We start from the raw sequence: 15,318 nt of genomic DNA on the forward strand, positions 1-15,318 counted from the left end.
GCGGCCCACCCCGCGTCCTGCAGGTATCCCGTGCCGGGAGCCGAGGGAGCATCCCGTGAGGAGCCACTGCTGGTGCTGGCAGAGGGGGAACCCCCCTGCGGCCTCTCCCGCCCTGGGAACGCCAACCGGTGAAGGCTGTGGTCCACACCGCACCGGCGATTGTCACAAAATTCCCAGGAATTAATGTCGGAGGGGCCTGCGGGGTGGGCACGGCAGGGAGGAAGGCGTGCAGGGGCCGTTCTGTCAGCGCTGTGACCGATGAGCTCGCTGGGAACGCCGGTGCATGCCAGGTGCAAAGTGGTGTATGAGCACCAAATGCAAAGCCGTATAACTTACAACCTCTCGGGCCCTCATTGTGCAGTGCCTAATAGATGTGTGTAATTTTGAGCACTAGCAGCGTTTCCATTGACCTCAGTGGGACAACTCAGAGTGCTTTAAATTAAATGCAGGTTCGTTTTGTCAGGATAAGAGCCAAAGATGATTTGTGCAAGCACACACATCACAGATTTTTATCTTTTCACTGCTATTTGTTATTACAACTTATGGTTTAATAAAGGTTAAGTATGTTGAGCTCAGGTTCAGGTGTAAAATAGCCAGTTTCTATTCACATTTCATCTTGCTTGGTGTTAATGCTTTTCTGAGGGATTGTGATATTGACACCATTTGTGCTTTATCCTTTTTTGGATCCTTTATCAGCTCCAGCAGCTGTTTTGCATAAGTGTGAGGGTTGAAGAATATAGATTTCACAAATCATTTTATTTTTCCCAGCACTTGGCAGTGAGAGATCATTGTCTGCTTAGCAGTAATGGCTTTCCCAAAAGCAAAATGTGACAAACAATTTCTAGTAAATCAGACCTCCAAGAGTTTAATAGTAAAATTCAATGACCCATCACCAATGTTTTATACATTTTGCAGGCTCAGTGCAAATACAGTGGAGAGCATATGCAATTACTGAAGATAATTATCCTATTCTTATGAGGGAAAATGTTGCTGAGTCTTTCTTGTGTTAAATAATTGACTGAGGTTCCTAATGTCGTTTTAGGAGGAGGATCACAGACACTTGGAAATCTAAAGCGAGAGTAACCCAGGCAAAGTACAGGAGATATTGGAATTATTTTGTAATAAATCTAGAACATTATTAGTTGGGAAGTTAATGTTTTAGAAGACTAAGTTATTCCATGTGTTTGATGTGATACTGCAGTGAGGGTTTGTCCTCACCTCTCAGGTAAGCCCTGAGGCATCCTAAAACCATTAAGTGCAGTGGCATTTTTAGCTGATGGCAGCTGGTTGGTGGGGGGATGGATGTGGAAGAGGTGACACCACAGCACCTCACAGGCTCCTGCCAGCTGTGACAGGCTCTCAAATGGCAGCTCCAGCAATCCAAATGTCAGTGGTCCACAAACCACTGCCCTGCCTTTAAGAAACCTGCACAAGGTGACCAAAATAAGCAGGTCAGTTGTTGGCAGCCTGTTGAAGGCTCTGCAACACTGCAAAAATACTAGAGGTATGAAAAGGGAAGATTAAAACTGCTCCTTCAAACAGAATAACAGTTGCTGATCAGCAGCAACCTGGATATGGTTGTTTTTTTCAGTCCTGTGTGGCTGATGTGGCTGGGATGCTCTTCCCAGAGGCAACAGTACTCAGTAGCACTTTCTGTAAGGTGGAACTGGTGGAAGACAAGAACAAAAGAGTCCTTGGCACTGGTTTTAACCCTTTAGGTGTGGGAAGGAAGCTCCTTCAACACAAGGGGATGATGGAGTTCTCAGCACAGGCCTCATCTTAAGTGAGTGGACAAGAGGGATGACAGAAAACAGAGTGGGGCCAACGAAAAGATGCAGAGAGCAGCTGGAGGGTTGCTCTTCACAGAGAAACAGGGGAGGGCCTGTTTGCCAGTTTCCCTTGCAGGATTCAGTGGGCAGGCTGGTTAGTCAGGCTTGAGGGAGAGCTGGACACGGCTGCTGGCTTTGCCTTCTTTGTAGAGCTGGTGCCCTGGGTTCGGCCAGGTTAACTTTAACTAGTCTGTGCAGTGTGTTACCAGCACATTTTCCCGTTCTGAGTATGCTTAATTTTTCTCTGCTGACAAGACAATTAGTGCAAATCACCTCTGTTTATTTATGTTGCATTATTTTGCATAAGTGTTAAGATTTCTGTCTGCTTTAGGCCATGTTAACTGGGGATTCTGGAAGGATGAGGAGTGTCTGCATTATTTATTAAGAAAATTTATTCCTTTGTGTTGTGATATTTATGAAGTTCAACTCCACTAGCATCTGTTGTTGGCAGAAGAAAAGATGATAGATTGGAAGTCACACAGTCAATGGGATGAAGTGAGATATTCTTTAAGATAACGTCTTGGCTTGTGGCTTCTGTACTTTGTAAATTGTTTTTGAGGGCTCTGGAGCGGTCTAGATGGAATCATAACTTCAGGGAATGCACATTGGATTAGAAATTTTCTTGAGTCAGGCTTCCAGGAAAACTGATTACAGATTTCCTCTTACCTCTTTTTCATACGAGTTGGTTTTATTCTGACATTTTAAAATGGAAAAATCCGTGTGAGCAAAGAACATAAAGTTAGAGGCTGTATCCTAAGGTCTTAAAATATCTTCTGTGCACGTTAATTTACAGAGTGTGAATTCTGTCCCTAGACAAAACAATTTTTCAGATTGCTGTGAGTTATGGGGCAGCATTTGGGTAGAGAAGATGATAAACAAGATATGAGATGTAGCAGCATAAAGTAAAAGTTTTTCAAAAGGAGCTTATTGTGAAACAAGACAAAAAGACACAGCGTTAGAGAAAACAGCAGGAGCACTGAGAGAGGTTGCAAAAGAAAAGGAAGTATATTTATCAGTGTCCTGATATTCAGAAAGACTTCCCCCCTGTGGCTGTACATAACCACCAAGAGAGTTTTCCCAATGCAAGAAATCATAAGCATATTATGTAGTATTTAGACATGTATCACAAATTGGGCCTCTACAAACAAGTGAGCATATAAATGCTAAAAATCAGATGTGGGTGTGCTTTGGTGTTTCTCCAGACACCAAATGAACGACTGGCTTTGGAAAACCAAAGCTTAAAAGCACTTTGGTACTGTGGGGAGGCAGGCAGGAATTACATCCTCTTTCTTGCTTCTCTTCCTCTATTAAGAGGACACTTCTTCTCTGTGAACAAATGCAGAATCCACTTCCTGACCCTAAAGATAGTTATGCATTTCAAGCAGTCTGAATGCTTGGATGTTTTTTAAAAAACCTTTTTCCCCTTAATGATTATTGTTCCTGAGGTTATTTGTTTAGTTGAGAAGAGGAACATCCAAAGGGCTGAAGGTTGTGCTGATGCCTTCTTACCCTCGTGCTGTTGCTGTGCTCTGAGCAGAGCTCTGATTTGGAACCTCTCATCTGACTGTTTATATTATGCTAATTGAAATCTGTTTACTGGAAATGAAATTTGAATATGCCATAAGCTTGCTGTCATTAATAAACTTAATTCTTCTTCTGTTGTTTTTTCTTTTTTTTTCCAGTTGGGTTTCCAGTTTCCCCTTCTAATATTGATGGTCTTGAAAGTGCGTTTGGATCCAAGACATATTCTCTCACTGAACAAATCAAGAGCCTTGTCTCCTATCTCAGAGCAATACAGACAGCTATCATATGACCTCATGACTCCAAATTAAATGATTAAAGAATTTTCTCCAGCTTTCCATGAAGCTCAGCTATTGCCTGTTAATTTTGACTGTTAGTGCTGGTTTTTCAATTGGATTTACACTGGAAAATGTAGCTTTTAACAGGACAGAGGGTTTTGGGCCTGTCAATGCATCACTTCACGCAGTGTCTCAGGCTTTAGTAAGTTCTCCAGCACACCATGATATCATAGCCAAAGAGGGGACCAGTGTTTTGATTGAATGTAAACTGAACATCAGCCAGTATGAACGTATTCTTTGGTATAACTCCAGAGGACACCTGCTTGAACAGGAAGATGAAGGTGAGTCTTGCTGCTTTCTATCCTTCAGTATTCCCCTTTTATACAGTGTCTGAAAACCTCTGGGACTTTATCATCTTCTCTTCCTGTCCTCCCATTTTTACAGCTGGGAGATAAAGAGAGAGCACGACAGAGCTCTTTGCCCTCTGGGGTGTGAATTATACCCTGTCCTAGTGCATCCATCCTACTGTGATGCCCACAGAATCACTTCGTTCAAGAGGCAGCACACCATTAAATGCAGAAGAAATCAATCTGCATCCTACCAGATACAGATTTTTTTTTATTTATTTATTATTGCTCTGGTTTTTATTATATTTTTCCAAACAGGTGAATTAAGCACAATTCTCCACAACTTGTGACCTTTTCCAGATGGTAATTAGTGCTTTAATTTTGTTACAGGATCTTTGAAAGCGTGGGGTAACTTACAATGTTTATTTTCTGGTTTATGCACCAGTGAGGCTGCAGAAACTAAGGCAGTTTGTAATGGCAAGTGATGAAATACAGCCTATTTAACCCTTTTGTGCAAAGGGAGAATATATTTTCCTAGCCATTGGTTCTTATAGTTCTGTCCCTGTAGCTTTTAATTTTCAAAAAATAATGTCTTTTAGAGATGCATGTGGTTTTCCCAACTCTATTAGTATTAATGAAGGTCATCAAGCTAATTGATAGGATCTTCTCGGAGGCCATCTTTCTGCCTCAAGTGTTCAGTAACCTCTTTGTAGTTAAAATGCCATCTGGAGATTAGTTCAAAGTAGAGTAATTAGAAGAATGAGTTATGAAAACAGTTTTCCCCCTAAGTTGTAACTGCATAGGAAATACTGTATAAAGCTGGCTGCTTTCATTGATTTCTTTCTACACGGGTTTTGTACGTCAGCACTGCAGGCTCAGCAGAAAACCATGTCTCAGGAAAATCCTGGCTTCTTTTGCCAATGGAGCCATTTGCAAACTCTGATCTTTTTCATGGGTCACTTGACTTTTGGCTCTGAAGGTATGAAAAATCAGATTTTCTAGAGGATGGTCTTTCACCACAGTGAAACACAGTGGGTGAGAAGGGCTAGTTCAGAACTGGTTCCCAGTCAGAAAGAGCTGGCACTCCAAAAGCACATGAGGAGGTGCCTGTGGAGAAAAATAGAGTCCTAAGCATGCAGGATAATTTGCCATTATGCAGTAGGATGGATAACTGGGTTATGACTGTCTGTACTGCAAGCATGAAAAGGAAATTTCAATGTGTACTCTCTGTATTATGCTAGCAATAGACTGCTTACTTCAAGCTCTGTCTCCTGTTGATGAAGTGAACAGCATGTGTCTAGCTGCCCCAGCGATTTTTGTTTCATTAGCTCAGTTTATTTCTTTTGCCTCTGCAGGTGGCCGGTGGAAGGTTGCTGGTAATTCCCTTAACATCACAAGGGTCAGCTTTGCTGACCGGGGGCGATACACGTGCGCGGGTGTCAACCGCAGTGACACCCTGTACTACACAGTCACCCTGAGGGTTATCTTCACCTCAGGAGACATGAGTATCTACTACATGATTGTGTGCCTCGTTGCCTTTGCCATCACCCTCATCTTAAACATCCCCCGCCTGTGCATGATGAGCAGTCACCTGCGCAAGACGGAGAAGGCCATCAACGAGTTCTTCCGGACGGAAGGGGCCGAGAAGCTCCAGAAGGCGTTTGAGATAGCCAAGCGTATCCCCATCATCACCTCCGCCAAAACGCTGGAGCTGGCCAAAGTCACGCAGTTCAAGACCATGGAGTTTGCTCGGTACATCGAAGAGCTCGCCAGAAGCATTCCCCTCCCGCCTCTGATCCTCAACTGCAGGGCGTTCATGGAGGAGATCTTCGAGGCCGTGCGAGTGGACGATCCCGACGAAGCCGGTGAGGAGCCGAAGCAGAGCCCGGGCTGCGGGGCCCCAGCTGCCATCTACCCCAGCGAGCCGGGGGTCAAGCGCAGCGACTCGCCCGCCGGGGACTCGGACGACGGGTCCGTGAGTGAGCCAGGCCAGGAGATAGCTGTGCAGGTGTCCATCCACCCCCAGTCCGAAGTGCAGAGCATTGACACTGTCTCTCACGAGAGCTGCCAGTCCGTGCCCTCTGAGGAGGGCACCTGCTGAGTCGGGGGGTGCGCCACCGCGGGGGAAGCACCGGCCAGCCCGGGGTGCTGCGAGAAGGGGGTCTGCAAACCAGCCGCCTCAGTCCCGCCTGCACAAGAGCACAAGAGCTTTCCAAATTAAATTACAAGGTGCCAGAACTGCTACTGAAATCTGTGGTTTCTGTCAGTGTTGATCTAACAGTTTCAAGTCTGTTAGAGAAGGCTGTTTGGAGTATTGTGCAGTGGCTTTTCTTTTTCAAGCGGGCTTTCTATACTTCTAGTGTTTACAGAACGGGAATTCTTCATCCTTGCCTCCTTGGTAGCTTCTGACACTTCTGATCTGTATTAGAAGCAGCCAAGCTGAGCAGCACAACTTGCAATAAGATCTTTGCCTTTGTGAACCTTTCTTCCTTCACAAAATGGAACCGGAATTCCATTGAGTCAGTGTTGTTGTCCTGATAATTGAGTCGTGTGCTCTTTTTGAGTTGCCTCTTGGTGCGTGTAGCCCATCAGAACCATGGTGAGCTTGAACAAGTCTCTTTTGTGTCGTGTGCTTCTGTGTCGCTATCAAAATGTACTGTACGTAGGGGGAGAATAGGACCAGGATCTGCTGCTGTTCCAGTGTCAAAGCAGCTTAGGGAACGACCAGGGGGGTCTCAGTTTTCCGTGCATCTGCAGAAAAGTTGGGTGTGCTCTAGCCTGTGGAGAGTGAATTGTTGTCAGAAAGGTTGTTGCTTAGCCTTGGTGCTGATTGCCGAAGCGCCTTACCCTGGTTCTGTCCCACAGAAGGGAGCAGGAGCGGCACTGCCGGCGCTGGCTGGCTTTCCACTTTGCTCATTTCACTCTCTGTAGAGAATCCAAAGTTTTATCTTGTATTTGGCATTGTTGTGAGAAAAGCACGACAGTAAAATGTAGTATCATCATTTAAAAACTAATTCGTTTACAGATGGGGTGTCCCAGGCACTTCTTTCTGAACAAGTGTATAGTAAAGGAGGTGAAAAGCTGGGGGAGCTCCCTGCTCGGGCTGGTGCTTTCAGAAAGCAGTTAAGAGAGTGGTTAGTGGAGGGGCTGAGCTGTTTGCCAGCCCCTGTCTGCAGGAGCAGAGTAACGCACCAAACATGCCCTGTCTCTTCTGCTGAAGAGGGGTGGCAGAAGGAAGGGGTGCAGGTGCTGACATATGTACACGTGTAAGTCCTTCACCAAGGATCTTCCTCACAGCTTCCTCAGCTGTGGAGATCCAGCCTCTGGGAATGAGAGTGCAGACAAGAATCTGGTTTCTTCTTTCACTCTTCGGTGCTGATTTTTTTTTTTCTCCTTAACGTTTGTAAGTTGTATCACTTAAATAGCATTTTATATCCTCTTGAGATTTAGTAGATGTAAGGCTTGTAAGCACTCCACAAATTAATTTCTTACAACTACTGGAAGCATATTGCCATATAATTTTAACAACTTGGCAACAGGAGCACCATTTAATTTCCCACAACTCTTTTTTCTTTCCTTATTATTACGGAAATGTCAGTTGAACAAGTGATTCTGGACGGCTGCTCAGCTTTCTTAAGAGGATTTGACATTACACTTACACGAGCAGAGGTGGAAAACAAGCAGGCACAGTGATAATAACCGGGTGGGGCTGTCGTAATGCACACTCATAACAAAAGGCCTGAACAAATTATATTTATCATATCAGAGCATGAGAAACTGAAGCATCTATTACCATTTTAAACTACCTTCTGGGGAAAGTGCTGCAGCCAGCACCAGTAAATGCAGCCTAGCTGGCTTGGGTGTGTTGGGTGAGAGGGGTGGTTGCCAGGAAGGAAGGGAATTGCTGACCTTGGTTAGAGTAACGTTCCCACCAGCTGGGTACCATTTCCAAGGCTGTAGCAAACTTTGATTTGCTTCAGGGGAATAGAACCAGCTGTAGACACTTAGAGCTACTGCCCTCAACAGTGACTTCTGTTTTGCTTCCATAGTTTGATGGCACTTTAAGTCCAGGTGAAAAGTTTGTATGGTTTTGTATAACCAGTCTGGTTTCTGTGAGTTTTTTGAGGTGATACTGTCAGTGTTAAAGATACTCTTGTGGTTAAATGCCTAGTTCTCTTGGAAGCCCTGCTCAGATGCTGCTGGCTTTACTTCTGTACTGCAATGAGCTCTGCAGGTTGCATGAGTGGAGACTGGAGAAGCTGCACCATTTTGGATGTCCTAGTTGAAAGAGGTGCAGGCTACAAGAGAGGACGAACGGTTTTAATCTCCTTTATGCCCCAGGCCATCAGGGTTATACCTGCACTTGCCTTTTTTTCCCCATAAACATCTTTTCTTACTTCTGTGAAACTGTGCATTATAGGCAGCAGTAGCATCTGGGATGTTTTGCCCCAAACTTCATACACAATGTAGAGATGAAGCTACTGAATCAAAGCTCCATCTGATTGCTTCGTAAGAAGCAGTTATGCAATAGTGATTGACAAATGTCTCATCAGAAATGGCAGCTGACAGGCAGCAGAATGACACTAGGGGTGTGTCAGATGGGTATCAGGAGAGCAGTTTTTAGATTAATTCCATCTGGGTTTTGATTTTCACACTTCATTTCCATAGCTCCAAGTCCTTACTAAGCAGTTACTTGCTGTCTTCGTGTGTCCTGCTGCAGGTGGAGGGGAAAGAATGATCATGCATAAAGGTCCTGAGAAATGCAGTTGCAGTGTCAATTGCTGGATAGTAAAGCTAAGAGTTATGCTAAATTATTACAGAATTTTGTTTGCTAAATTAATTTCCTTCCTGGGCAGGAGGCTGTTTGTAAGGGTTTCAGTAAATTTGGAGTACTTATTAAATGTAGAAACTGATCCTACTCTCACTGAATTCAATTAGAGAGGATTCGAAGCTCTGGTGTATTTTACAAACGATATTACAGCATTTTTATGCATCTGAACACAAGGATGATGGTGATGTTATACTGTAAATGTAATTTCCAGAGAATTAAACCTGACATTGGTTTCCAAACAACTTCTGAACTGTTCTTATTATCCTGAGTAGTTGTGGGCACTTAAACTGGTTTGATGCATCTAATCGAGCATTAACATTGAAAGGTGATGGAAACATCAGTGTTTCTCTTAACCTTCTGTAGGACAAGGAGAGTCTACAATGGTTTCCTTGCTTTAAACTAAATTCTTTGACAATCACAAGGCTATTTTTTCTCTTCTTTGTGACTTAATTTTTGTTTTAAATAATGTCAAATCAGTTTGTTATCCAAGAGTACCTTAAACTAACTTTGTAGTGGTTATTTGTATTACCTGGATTGTAATGTAACTGTTTGATGTAACCACGTAGGTTTTCATACTTTCATAAAATGAATTGGTAGATTTGCAAAATAAATTTAAAACAAAAGCCTGGTTTTGTTAGGGTTGTCTTTTTTATCAGTGAGGTGCAAGTGCCTGTCTATCCAAGGTTAAAGAGCAGCTCTATTCAACTAAGCAGAATGTTGTTAGCCAGCCTGACAAAGGCTGCTGGCATGTTTGGTCATCACAGAATCATTGAATTATTAAGGTTGGAAAAGATCTCTGAGATCTTCAAGTCCAACCATCACCCAGCCCTACTGCGACCATTAAACCATGTCCAGTAAACCACTTCTGGTATGACATCTTTGGGTCTGTCATATTTTTATGTCTCAGAGTCCCCAGCATCATCTGTAATTGTTGCCAGCTGCATAAACAAATGGTCGCAGACCTGAAATGCTTTCAGGAAGGTCCATGTGTTCTTCAGCATTTCACTTTTCCAAGCTAAAAGGTGATTGTGAAGTACAGAGACCTTCAGCCACAAATCTGTGTTATCTGGTCTCCTGCTTTTCACAGGACTGTACCATTCGATGTTGTAATCACCTCTTACCTTTATTAATCCTCCTCAAAACTCAGTATATTTGGACACAGTTTACCTCCTAAAAGGCAACACAGCACAAACATGGACCATCTAAGGCCTTCAGGTGAACAAGTCCATGGCACTGCCTTTCCAGTGAGTTGCTCAGGTGGCACAAAGACATCTTCACTCCTGTGCCAAGAGAAGGGTGCAGGCTGCTCACACTCCCTAGAGCATCCCTAGAGCTGGGGGAGATGTAGGTCTGGCTTTACCCTTGCTCTTGGCTAGCCAGCTGTTTACTAAATTACACAGGGAGGGAGTAACATCCCTGGAGTGCTGTGCTAAGCACACAGAGTGTGAGGGAGGGGGCCATACCACCTCATTTCAGTGACCAGGCTTGGGTTCCTGATCCCTTTGCAATCAATTCAGAGTATTAAGCTCTGCAAGGGGATGATCCCAATCCCCTGAGTGAGGGCCTTGCCTGTCCTGGTTACACCAGGAAGCTGTGTTTCCCATGCAAGTGTCTGATACTGCATGATAGTGGATGTCTTCTGTATGGGCATGCCCTGCTGCTCTGGGTGCCAGCCTGGAGCACAGAATAAGTGTGCTCCCAGTTAAATTTGAACTGTAATGCCCCCACACCAAACACCAAAAATCCCGTTTGCTACAAACCCCTCTATAACACAGTCACTGGGGTTGTGTAAGTGCCAATGAGAGCAGGCATCCCACACATTGTGTTTAAAGAATAGTCTGCCTGCCAGGCTCTGCACAAGGCAGATAATAGAATTAAAGCTGAATCTTGGGGATTTTCCCATGAGAATCAGCTGCTTAAATGAAGAATTAGTGGACCTATACTCCTCAGGCTGGGTCAGTGTTCAGTCAGCCTCTGCTTTCTGTCTCCATGTTACGAGATATGCACGAATGATAACGGTTCAGCTTCCTAAAGCTCTTGTAACCTTCTCCTCATGATCCTATATCCACAGTGAACAAATTCATCTGCATGAATTTAAAAGCATTTTTCCAGTTGGATAACAACAATTGAAAAGGGAGCTGTATAAGGATGATTGTACTTTAATTTTAGGTGCGCTCCTTAAAACATACAATTTCTCTTAATGTCGCAGCACTCTCGTCAGTCAAGTCTCCTGCCAGAGACACTCAGTGGAGACACCACCGTGTCATTCAACTCAGGCCAGCTACAGCTTTATCGACTTCTATCCAGCCAGGTCATTTCACACCAGCTGGGTCTCTCTCCTCTTCCTGTTTTTAATTGTATAGCAGCTCATTCAGATGTCTCCAAACACTGCCAGCTTTTTTTGTATGTGGAAGGGACAATTACACCATCGCTCAAAAAAAAAAGAAAAAAAGTTGTTTTGCTACATGTTCAAATATCAAAAGAAGCCCCAAAAGCTGGAAAGTTGCACTTTACCCCTGATAAGACAGTGCCTATTCTTTGGTCACGCCTGGCTGCCAATGATCGTAATAATACCGAGCAATTAGGCCTTTCATTTTCATTAGTCTAATTAATTGTTTGCACAGTGCCCTGAATATGGAATCATTTTCCTTTGGAAAGAATAAAAGGATTAGAATGGCTTCATCCCAAGATGCTCAGAACGTATTTTATTTATTTTATGGGAGAAAAATTCTCTCGTGCCCCAAATGCGAAGCGCCTCCTGGAGTGTTAATGCCTGTGCTGGGACGCTTGCATCAGCACAGCTCATACATATGTCCATCCATCTGCTCCACCTTCCATATGGCATCTGGGCTTTCCGCTGCATGTCAATGAGCCCACGAAGGGGCTGGAGCCGCTGCTGGGGGCCTGTGTCAGCCCCCGTTGGAGGCTGGGGGGGGGGCGGGGCGAACCCCCGGGCCCTCACGGGCGCTGGGTTGTGCTGGACCGGGGAGGGCAGAGCACTGGGATGTTTACATCTACTGGAGACTGTCTCAAGAGGTTGGCACTCGAAGTAAATCAAAGGGAAATGAAGCCTGGGCTAGGATTTCATGAAGAAGAGCACCCAGTGGATACAATATTGCTGCGGCTACTGCTGGCTCTTTTTTATGCTTGTCTTATTCGGTGCCTCTTTGTGCTGCCATATTATTAAACACATATTTCATATTAAATTGTTCCAAGTGTAACAAGCTTGCAGAAAGCCTTTTCAGTGGGAAGTGAGGGGATGCATTCAGCTTTAAGCTTAAGGGAGAGGCTGCCATCCCATCACACAAACTCCCAGTAAAGTAGTTGGAGAGATCTAGCTGGAGTTCCCCTTGCCCTTCCTTCTCCCTGCCTCTGATGTTCGGCCTGTCGTGGGCCATCCTCAAGAGCTGAAAGTGAAAACTGTGTCCCATGCTGCTTTCTCTTCGAGAACAGCCCTGGGTTAGAAGGGAGCATGAGAGGCCACCCAGGACATGCTCTCAGCCACAGATGTCCATCCTGTCTTACAAACAGCCACTGGCAGAGTTGTCGCATCTCCCAGGCAAATTGTTCCTCTGTTAAACTATCCTGATCACTGGAAAGATTTCCCTGATATCTGACCCCAAGCACCTCTAAAATAATCACCCACCCTAACCTATCCGTGCCTACTGCTGCTACATCTCAGCCCAAATCAGGGCCACTCCAGGAAAGGCAATCAGAAGGTGACATAAAGCAGGGCAGTACTTGGCTTCCTGTGCCTGCCATGTCTGAAGGGGTCGTTCTGTGTTCAGGCTCAGCCTGCAGAATTTAACTGAAAGTCAAACTCCTTTTGTTTATTTAATGCCTGGATGTACAAGTGTTGCTCCTTGGGCTTTGGGACCTTCCTGCTGTCTAACTGTGCTGGGTCATGCAAATGTCCCTGATATTAGTACTGCAGCCAACAGTCCCTGCACCTATTCATGTCAAACAAGTAAATGCAGTATTTTGGGTGCAGTGTTCTTGCAATAGCTTCATACATATATGTGGTAGTGGATGGAAAGCAGCCACTGCAAAGAATATGACCATGTCCCACCATTATCTAAAGAGCTTTTCAGCATTTCACTTGCTTTCCTTCCTTGATGCCTTCTCTTCACTTGCCTTCTGAGTATCTTCCCTGGTCAATGGAAGAATCCCAAGTTTTCCTTCCCAAGTTTTTGTTTCCTTCTTGTCTTTTGTGAGTATTTCTCAATTTCATGTCTATTAAACAGTGACTAGAGAGGATGACAATGGACTAGAACAAACATGAAGGAGTTTGGACAACTGTCCTACATTAGAGGATGAGTTTGCTTTGAAAATCCTGTATGCATCACACTCAGTTATAGAGAGTTGGCTTTAACAGCAAATCTCTTGCAGCAGGGTGTCACTTCACTTCCAGACATTACTTGAAATGCTTTATTAATTTGATGACCTTGTGGGCTCTCGGAAAAAGCCATTTATCAGTGTTTTGAGGGAATAGAACTGCTCTGAGCTAAAGGGACTGTTTTGTTGCTCAGATTTATTGCTCAGCTGACTTAATTCACCATTCAAACTCGATGATTTTTAGCTGCTGGGCAATGGCCCTTTCAATGTTGAAACTAATTAGCTGCTAGAACTCTTCTTACTGAGGCTGTGTTCTTACTATTTGGGGTTTTTTTAATCCACAGAAACAGAGCAAACACCATCCTTGAAACACAGGTTGCATGGATACGGTCCCGGCGCAGGCACAGCACCGTGCTGAATGCCTTTGTGGCACAAAGAAAGTAAGGCTGCCAGCTGTCCCTGCTGTCGACGTGACACTGTACAAAGGTAAGATGAGAAAAGAGACATCTGAAGACAGAAGAAAGGGGGGATGTCAGAATCATGACAAAGCAAGAGCTCAGAGAATAGCAAGAGGGGTCTCTGATAGACAGGTGGGGATCCACAGCCATCAGAGATCTGAGCTGAGGACCCTGCTGGTGGGTCAAGGTCAACGGCTACACAGCTGAGGAGCCCCTGCACCTCCCTCCCCTTCTTTCATCCCTGCTGCAGCTGTTGCAGCCTGTACTTCTGAAAGCACTGGGTACTTCATAGCTTGGAGAGATCACAAGGACTGCGGTGGCTGCTGTCAGAACCTTCAGGGGGCCCAGAAGGAAAGGAAAGTGGAGTCAGTCACTGGTTGTCAGGACGCGTCCGGCTGCAGGAAGTCAAGCTACTGGTTGTTATCTCATCAGGGAATTCTGCTCATCAAAACATTTTCTGGGAAAAGTTTATAACCCCTGCAATATTTCATGGCGATGTCTGAAGAAGGCATAAACAGGTCTAAAAGCTCAAGCACAGATAAATTCAGTGTCTGCTGTACTCCTCCCTACGGTGTTTTCATAAAGCATTGCTGCCCTGCTCCTTGCTCCGAGTTCGTAGGTGTGAATGAAATATAAATCACAGCTGCTCACTGAAAGCAGGGAATCCCTCGCTGGCTCCAGAGAGCTCCCCATCTGTCTTTGTCCCTGACAGTTTGATTACCTTTATCTTCATCCTTAAATGCAGAGCTGCAAATACCATTAGTGGTCATAAAGAATGGCAGTTCTTCCCGACATGCCTCAACCGCAGTGTCCTCCTCAGCTGGCAGCCAGGAGCACAGCACAGCCACCTCTCTCCTGGGAGCCTGGGCTGGGAGTCTCAGCCTCAGCTGCCAATTCCCCTCCATCTGATCATCTTCTTCCCTGCGTTTCATTTCAGATGTCTCTAGAATTCCCAGCCTTCTTCCAAAGCTTCACAGTCTTGTTGCTCCTCTCTGGAGCACAGAAGTATAAAGAAGCACCCCTGGGGTGTGGTCAAGGAAATCAGATCATTCAGCTTGCTCTGAACAAAGGGGAAAGTGCAGGGGACTGGCTGCATCTGCAGGAGAAGGGACCCCTGCTTTCCATGGCTACTGGTGGAGCTTACCTGGCCTGGGCCAACTAAGGGAGAGCTCCAAAAGGATCATGAGGTTTTCTATTTGCTAGTTTTCTAGGTGAAGTAAGAGGGAAGTTGATGAAGATTTGTCATGGAGGGTGGTTGCAGAAGAGAAAACAGAATTTGGTGGTTGGGAAAGTCCAAAATAGCATCTTGGGATATGTTGTATCATCAGTTGCCCCATCTCTTAGCTCTTAGCTGGAGCATGCTGCAGCATCCCCTGGTCTGGAAAGGTGACCTTAGAGGCAGGACAGGACACAGCCAGGGTGTGAGTGGGACAGTGCTGAGGGCTGAGCATGACCCCAGTGATGTACCAGGCACGGGGCAATGGGGCAGAGCAATTCTCTTCCATCCCTGGCGTTTCTCTGTGCACCACTGAAGCCACCCCTGGGAAGAAGCACACATCTGGTCCACGTGTCTCACCGTTTGGCAGCCAGCCCTGCTGATCTCCCCTCGCCTGCAAGCACCCACGTTTTGCTTCCCATCACACTGTCCTTGAAGCGATGCAGCAAAGCGCCGGGCGCGTCTTCGCTGCCGCTCTCATCGCGGCAGCCCAAGGCTGGCAG

General features: G+C 45.3%; 1 protein-coding gene across 1 annotated transcript; it reads left to right on the top strand.

Moving 5' to 3' along the window:
• The first annotated feature begins 3,689 nt into the window (after positions 1 to 3,689).
• MFAP3 (microfibrillar-associated protein 3) lies at positions 3,690 to 6,076 on the top strand. The gene is made up of 2 exons (XM_008935045.1): positions 3,690 to 3,969; positions 5,331 to 6,076. The coding sequence occupies exons 1-2, from the start codon at positions 3,690 to 3,692 to the stop codon at positions 6,074 to 6,076; spliced, it is 1,026 nt and encodes a 341-aa protein (XP_008933293.1).
• The last annotated feature ends 9,242 nt before the right edge of the window (positions 6,077 to 15,318 follow it).

Source organism: Merops nubicus, unplaced genomic scaffold, assembly GCF_000691845.1.
Source record: "Merops nubicus isolate BGI_N331 unplaced genomic scaffold, ASM69184v1 scaffold30092, whole genome shotgun sequence".
Taxonomy (NCBI): Eukaryota; Metazoa; Chordata; class Aves; order Coraciiformes; family Meropidae; genus Merops; species Merops nubicus.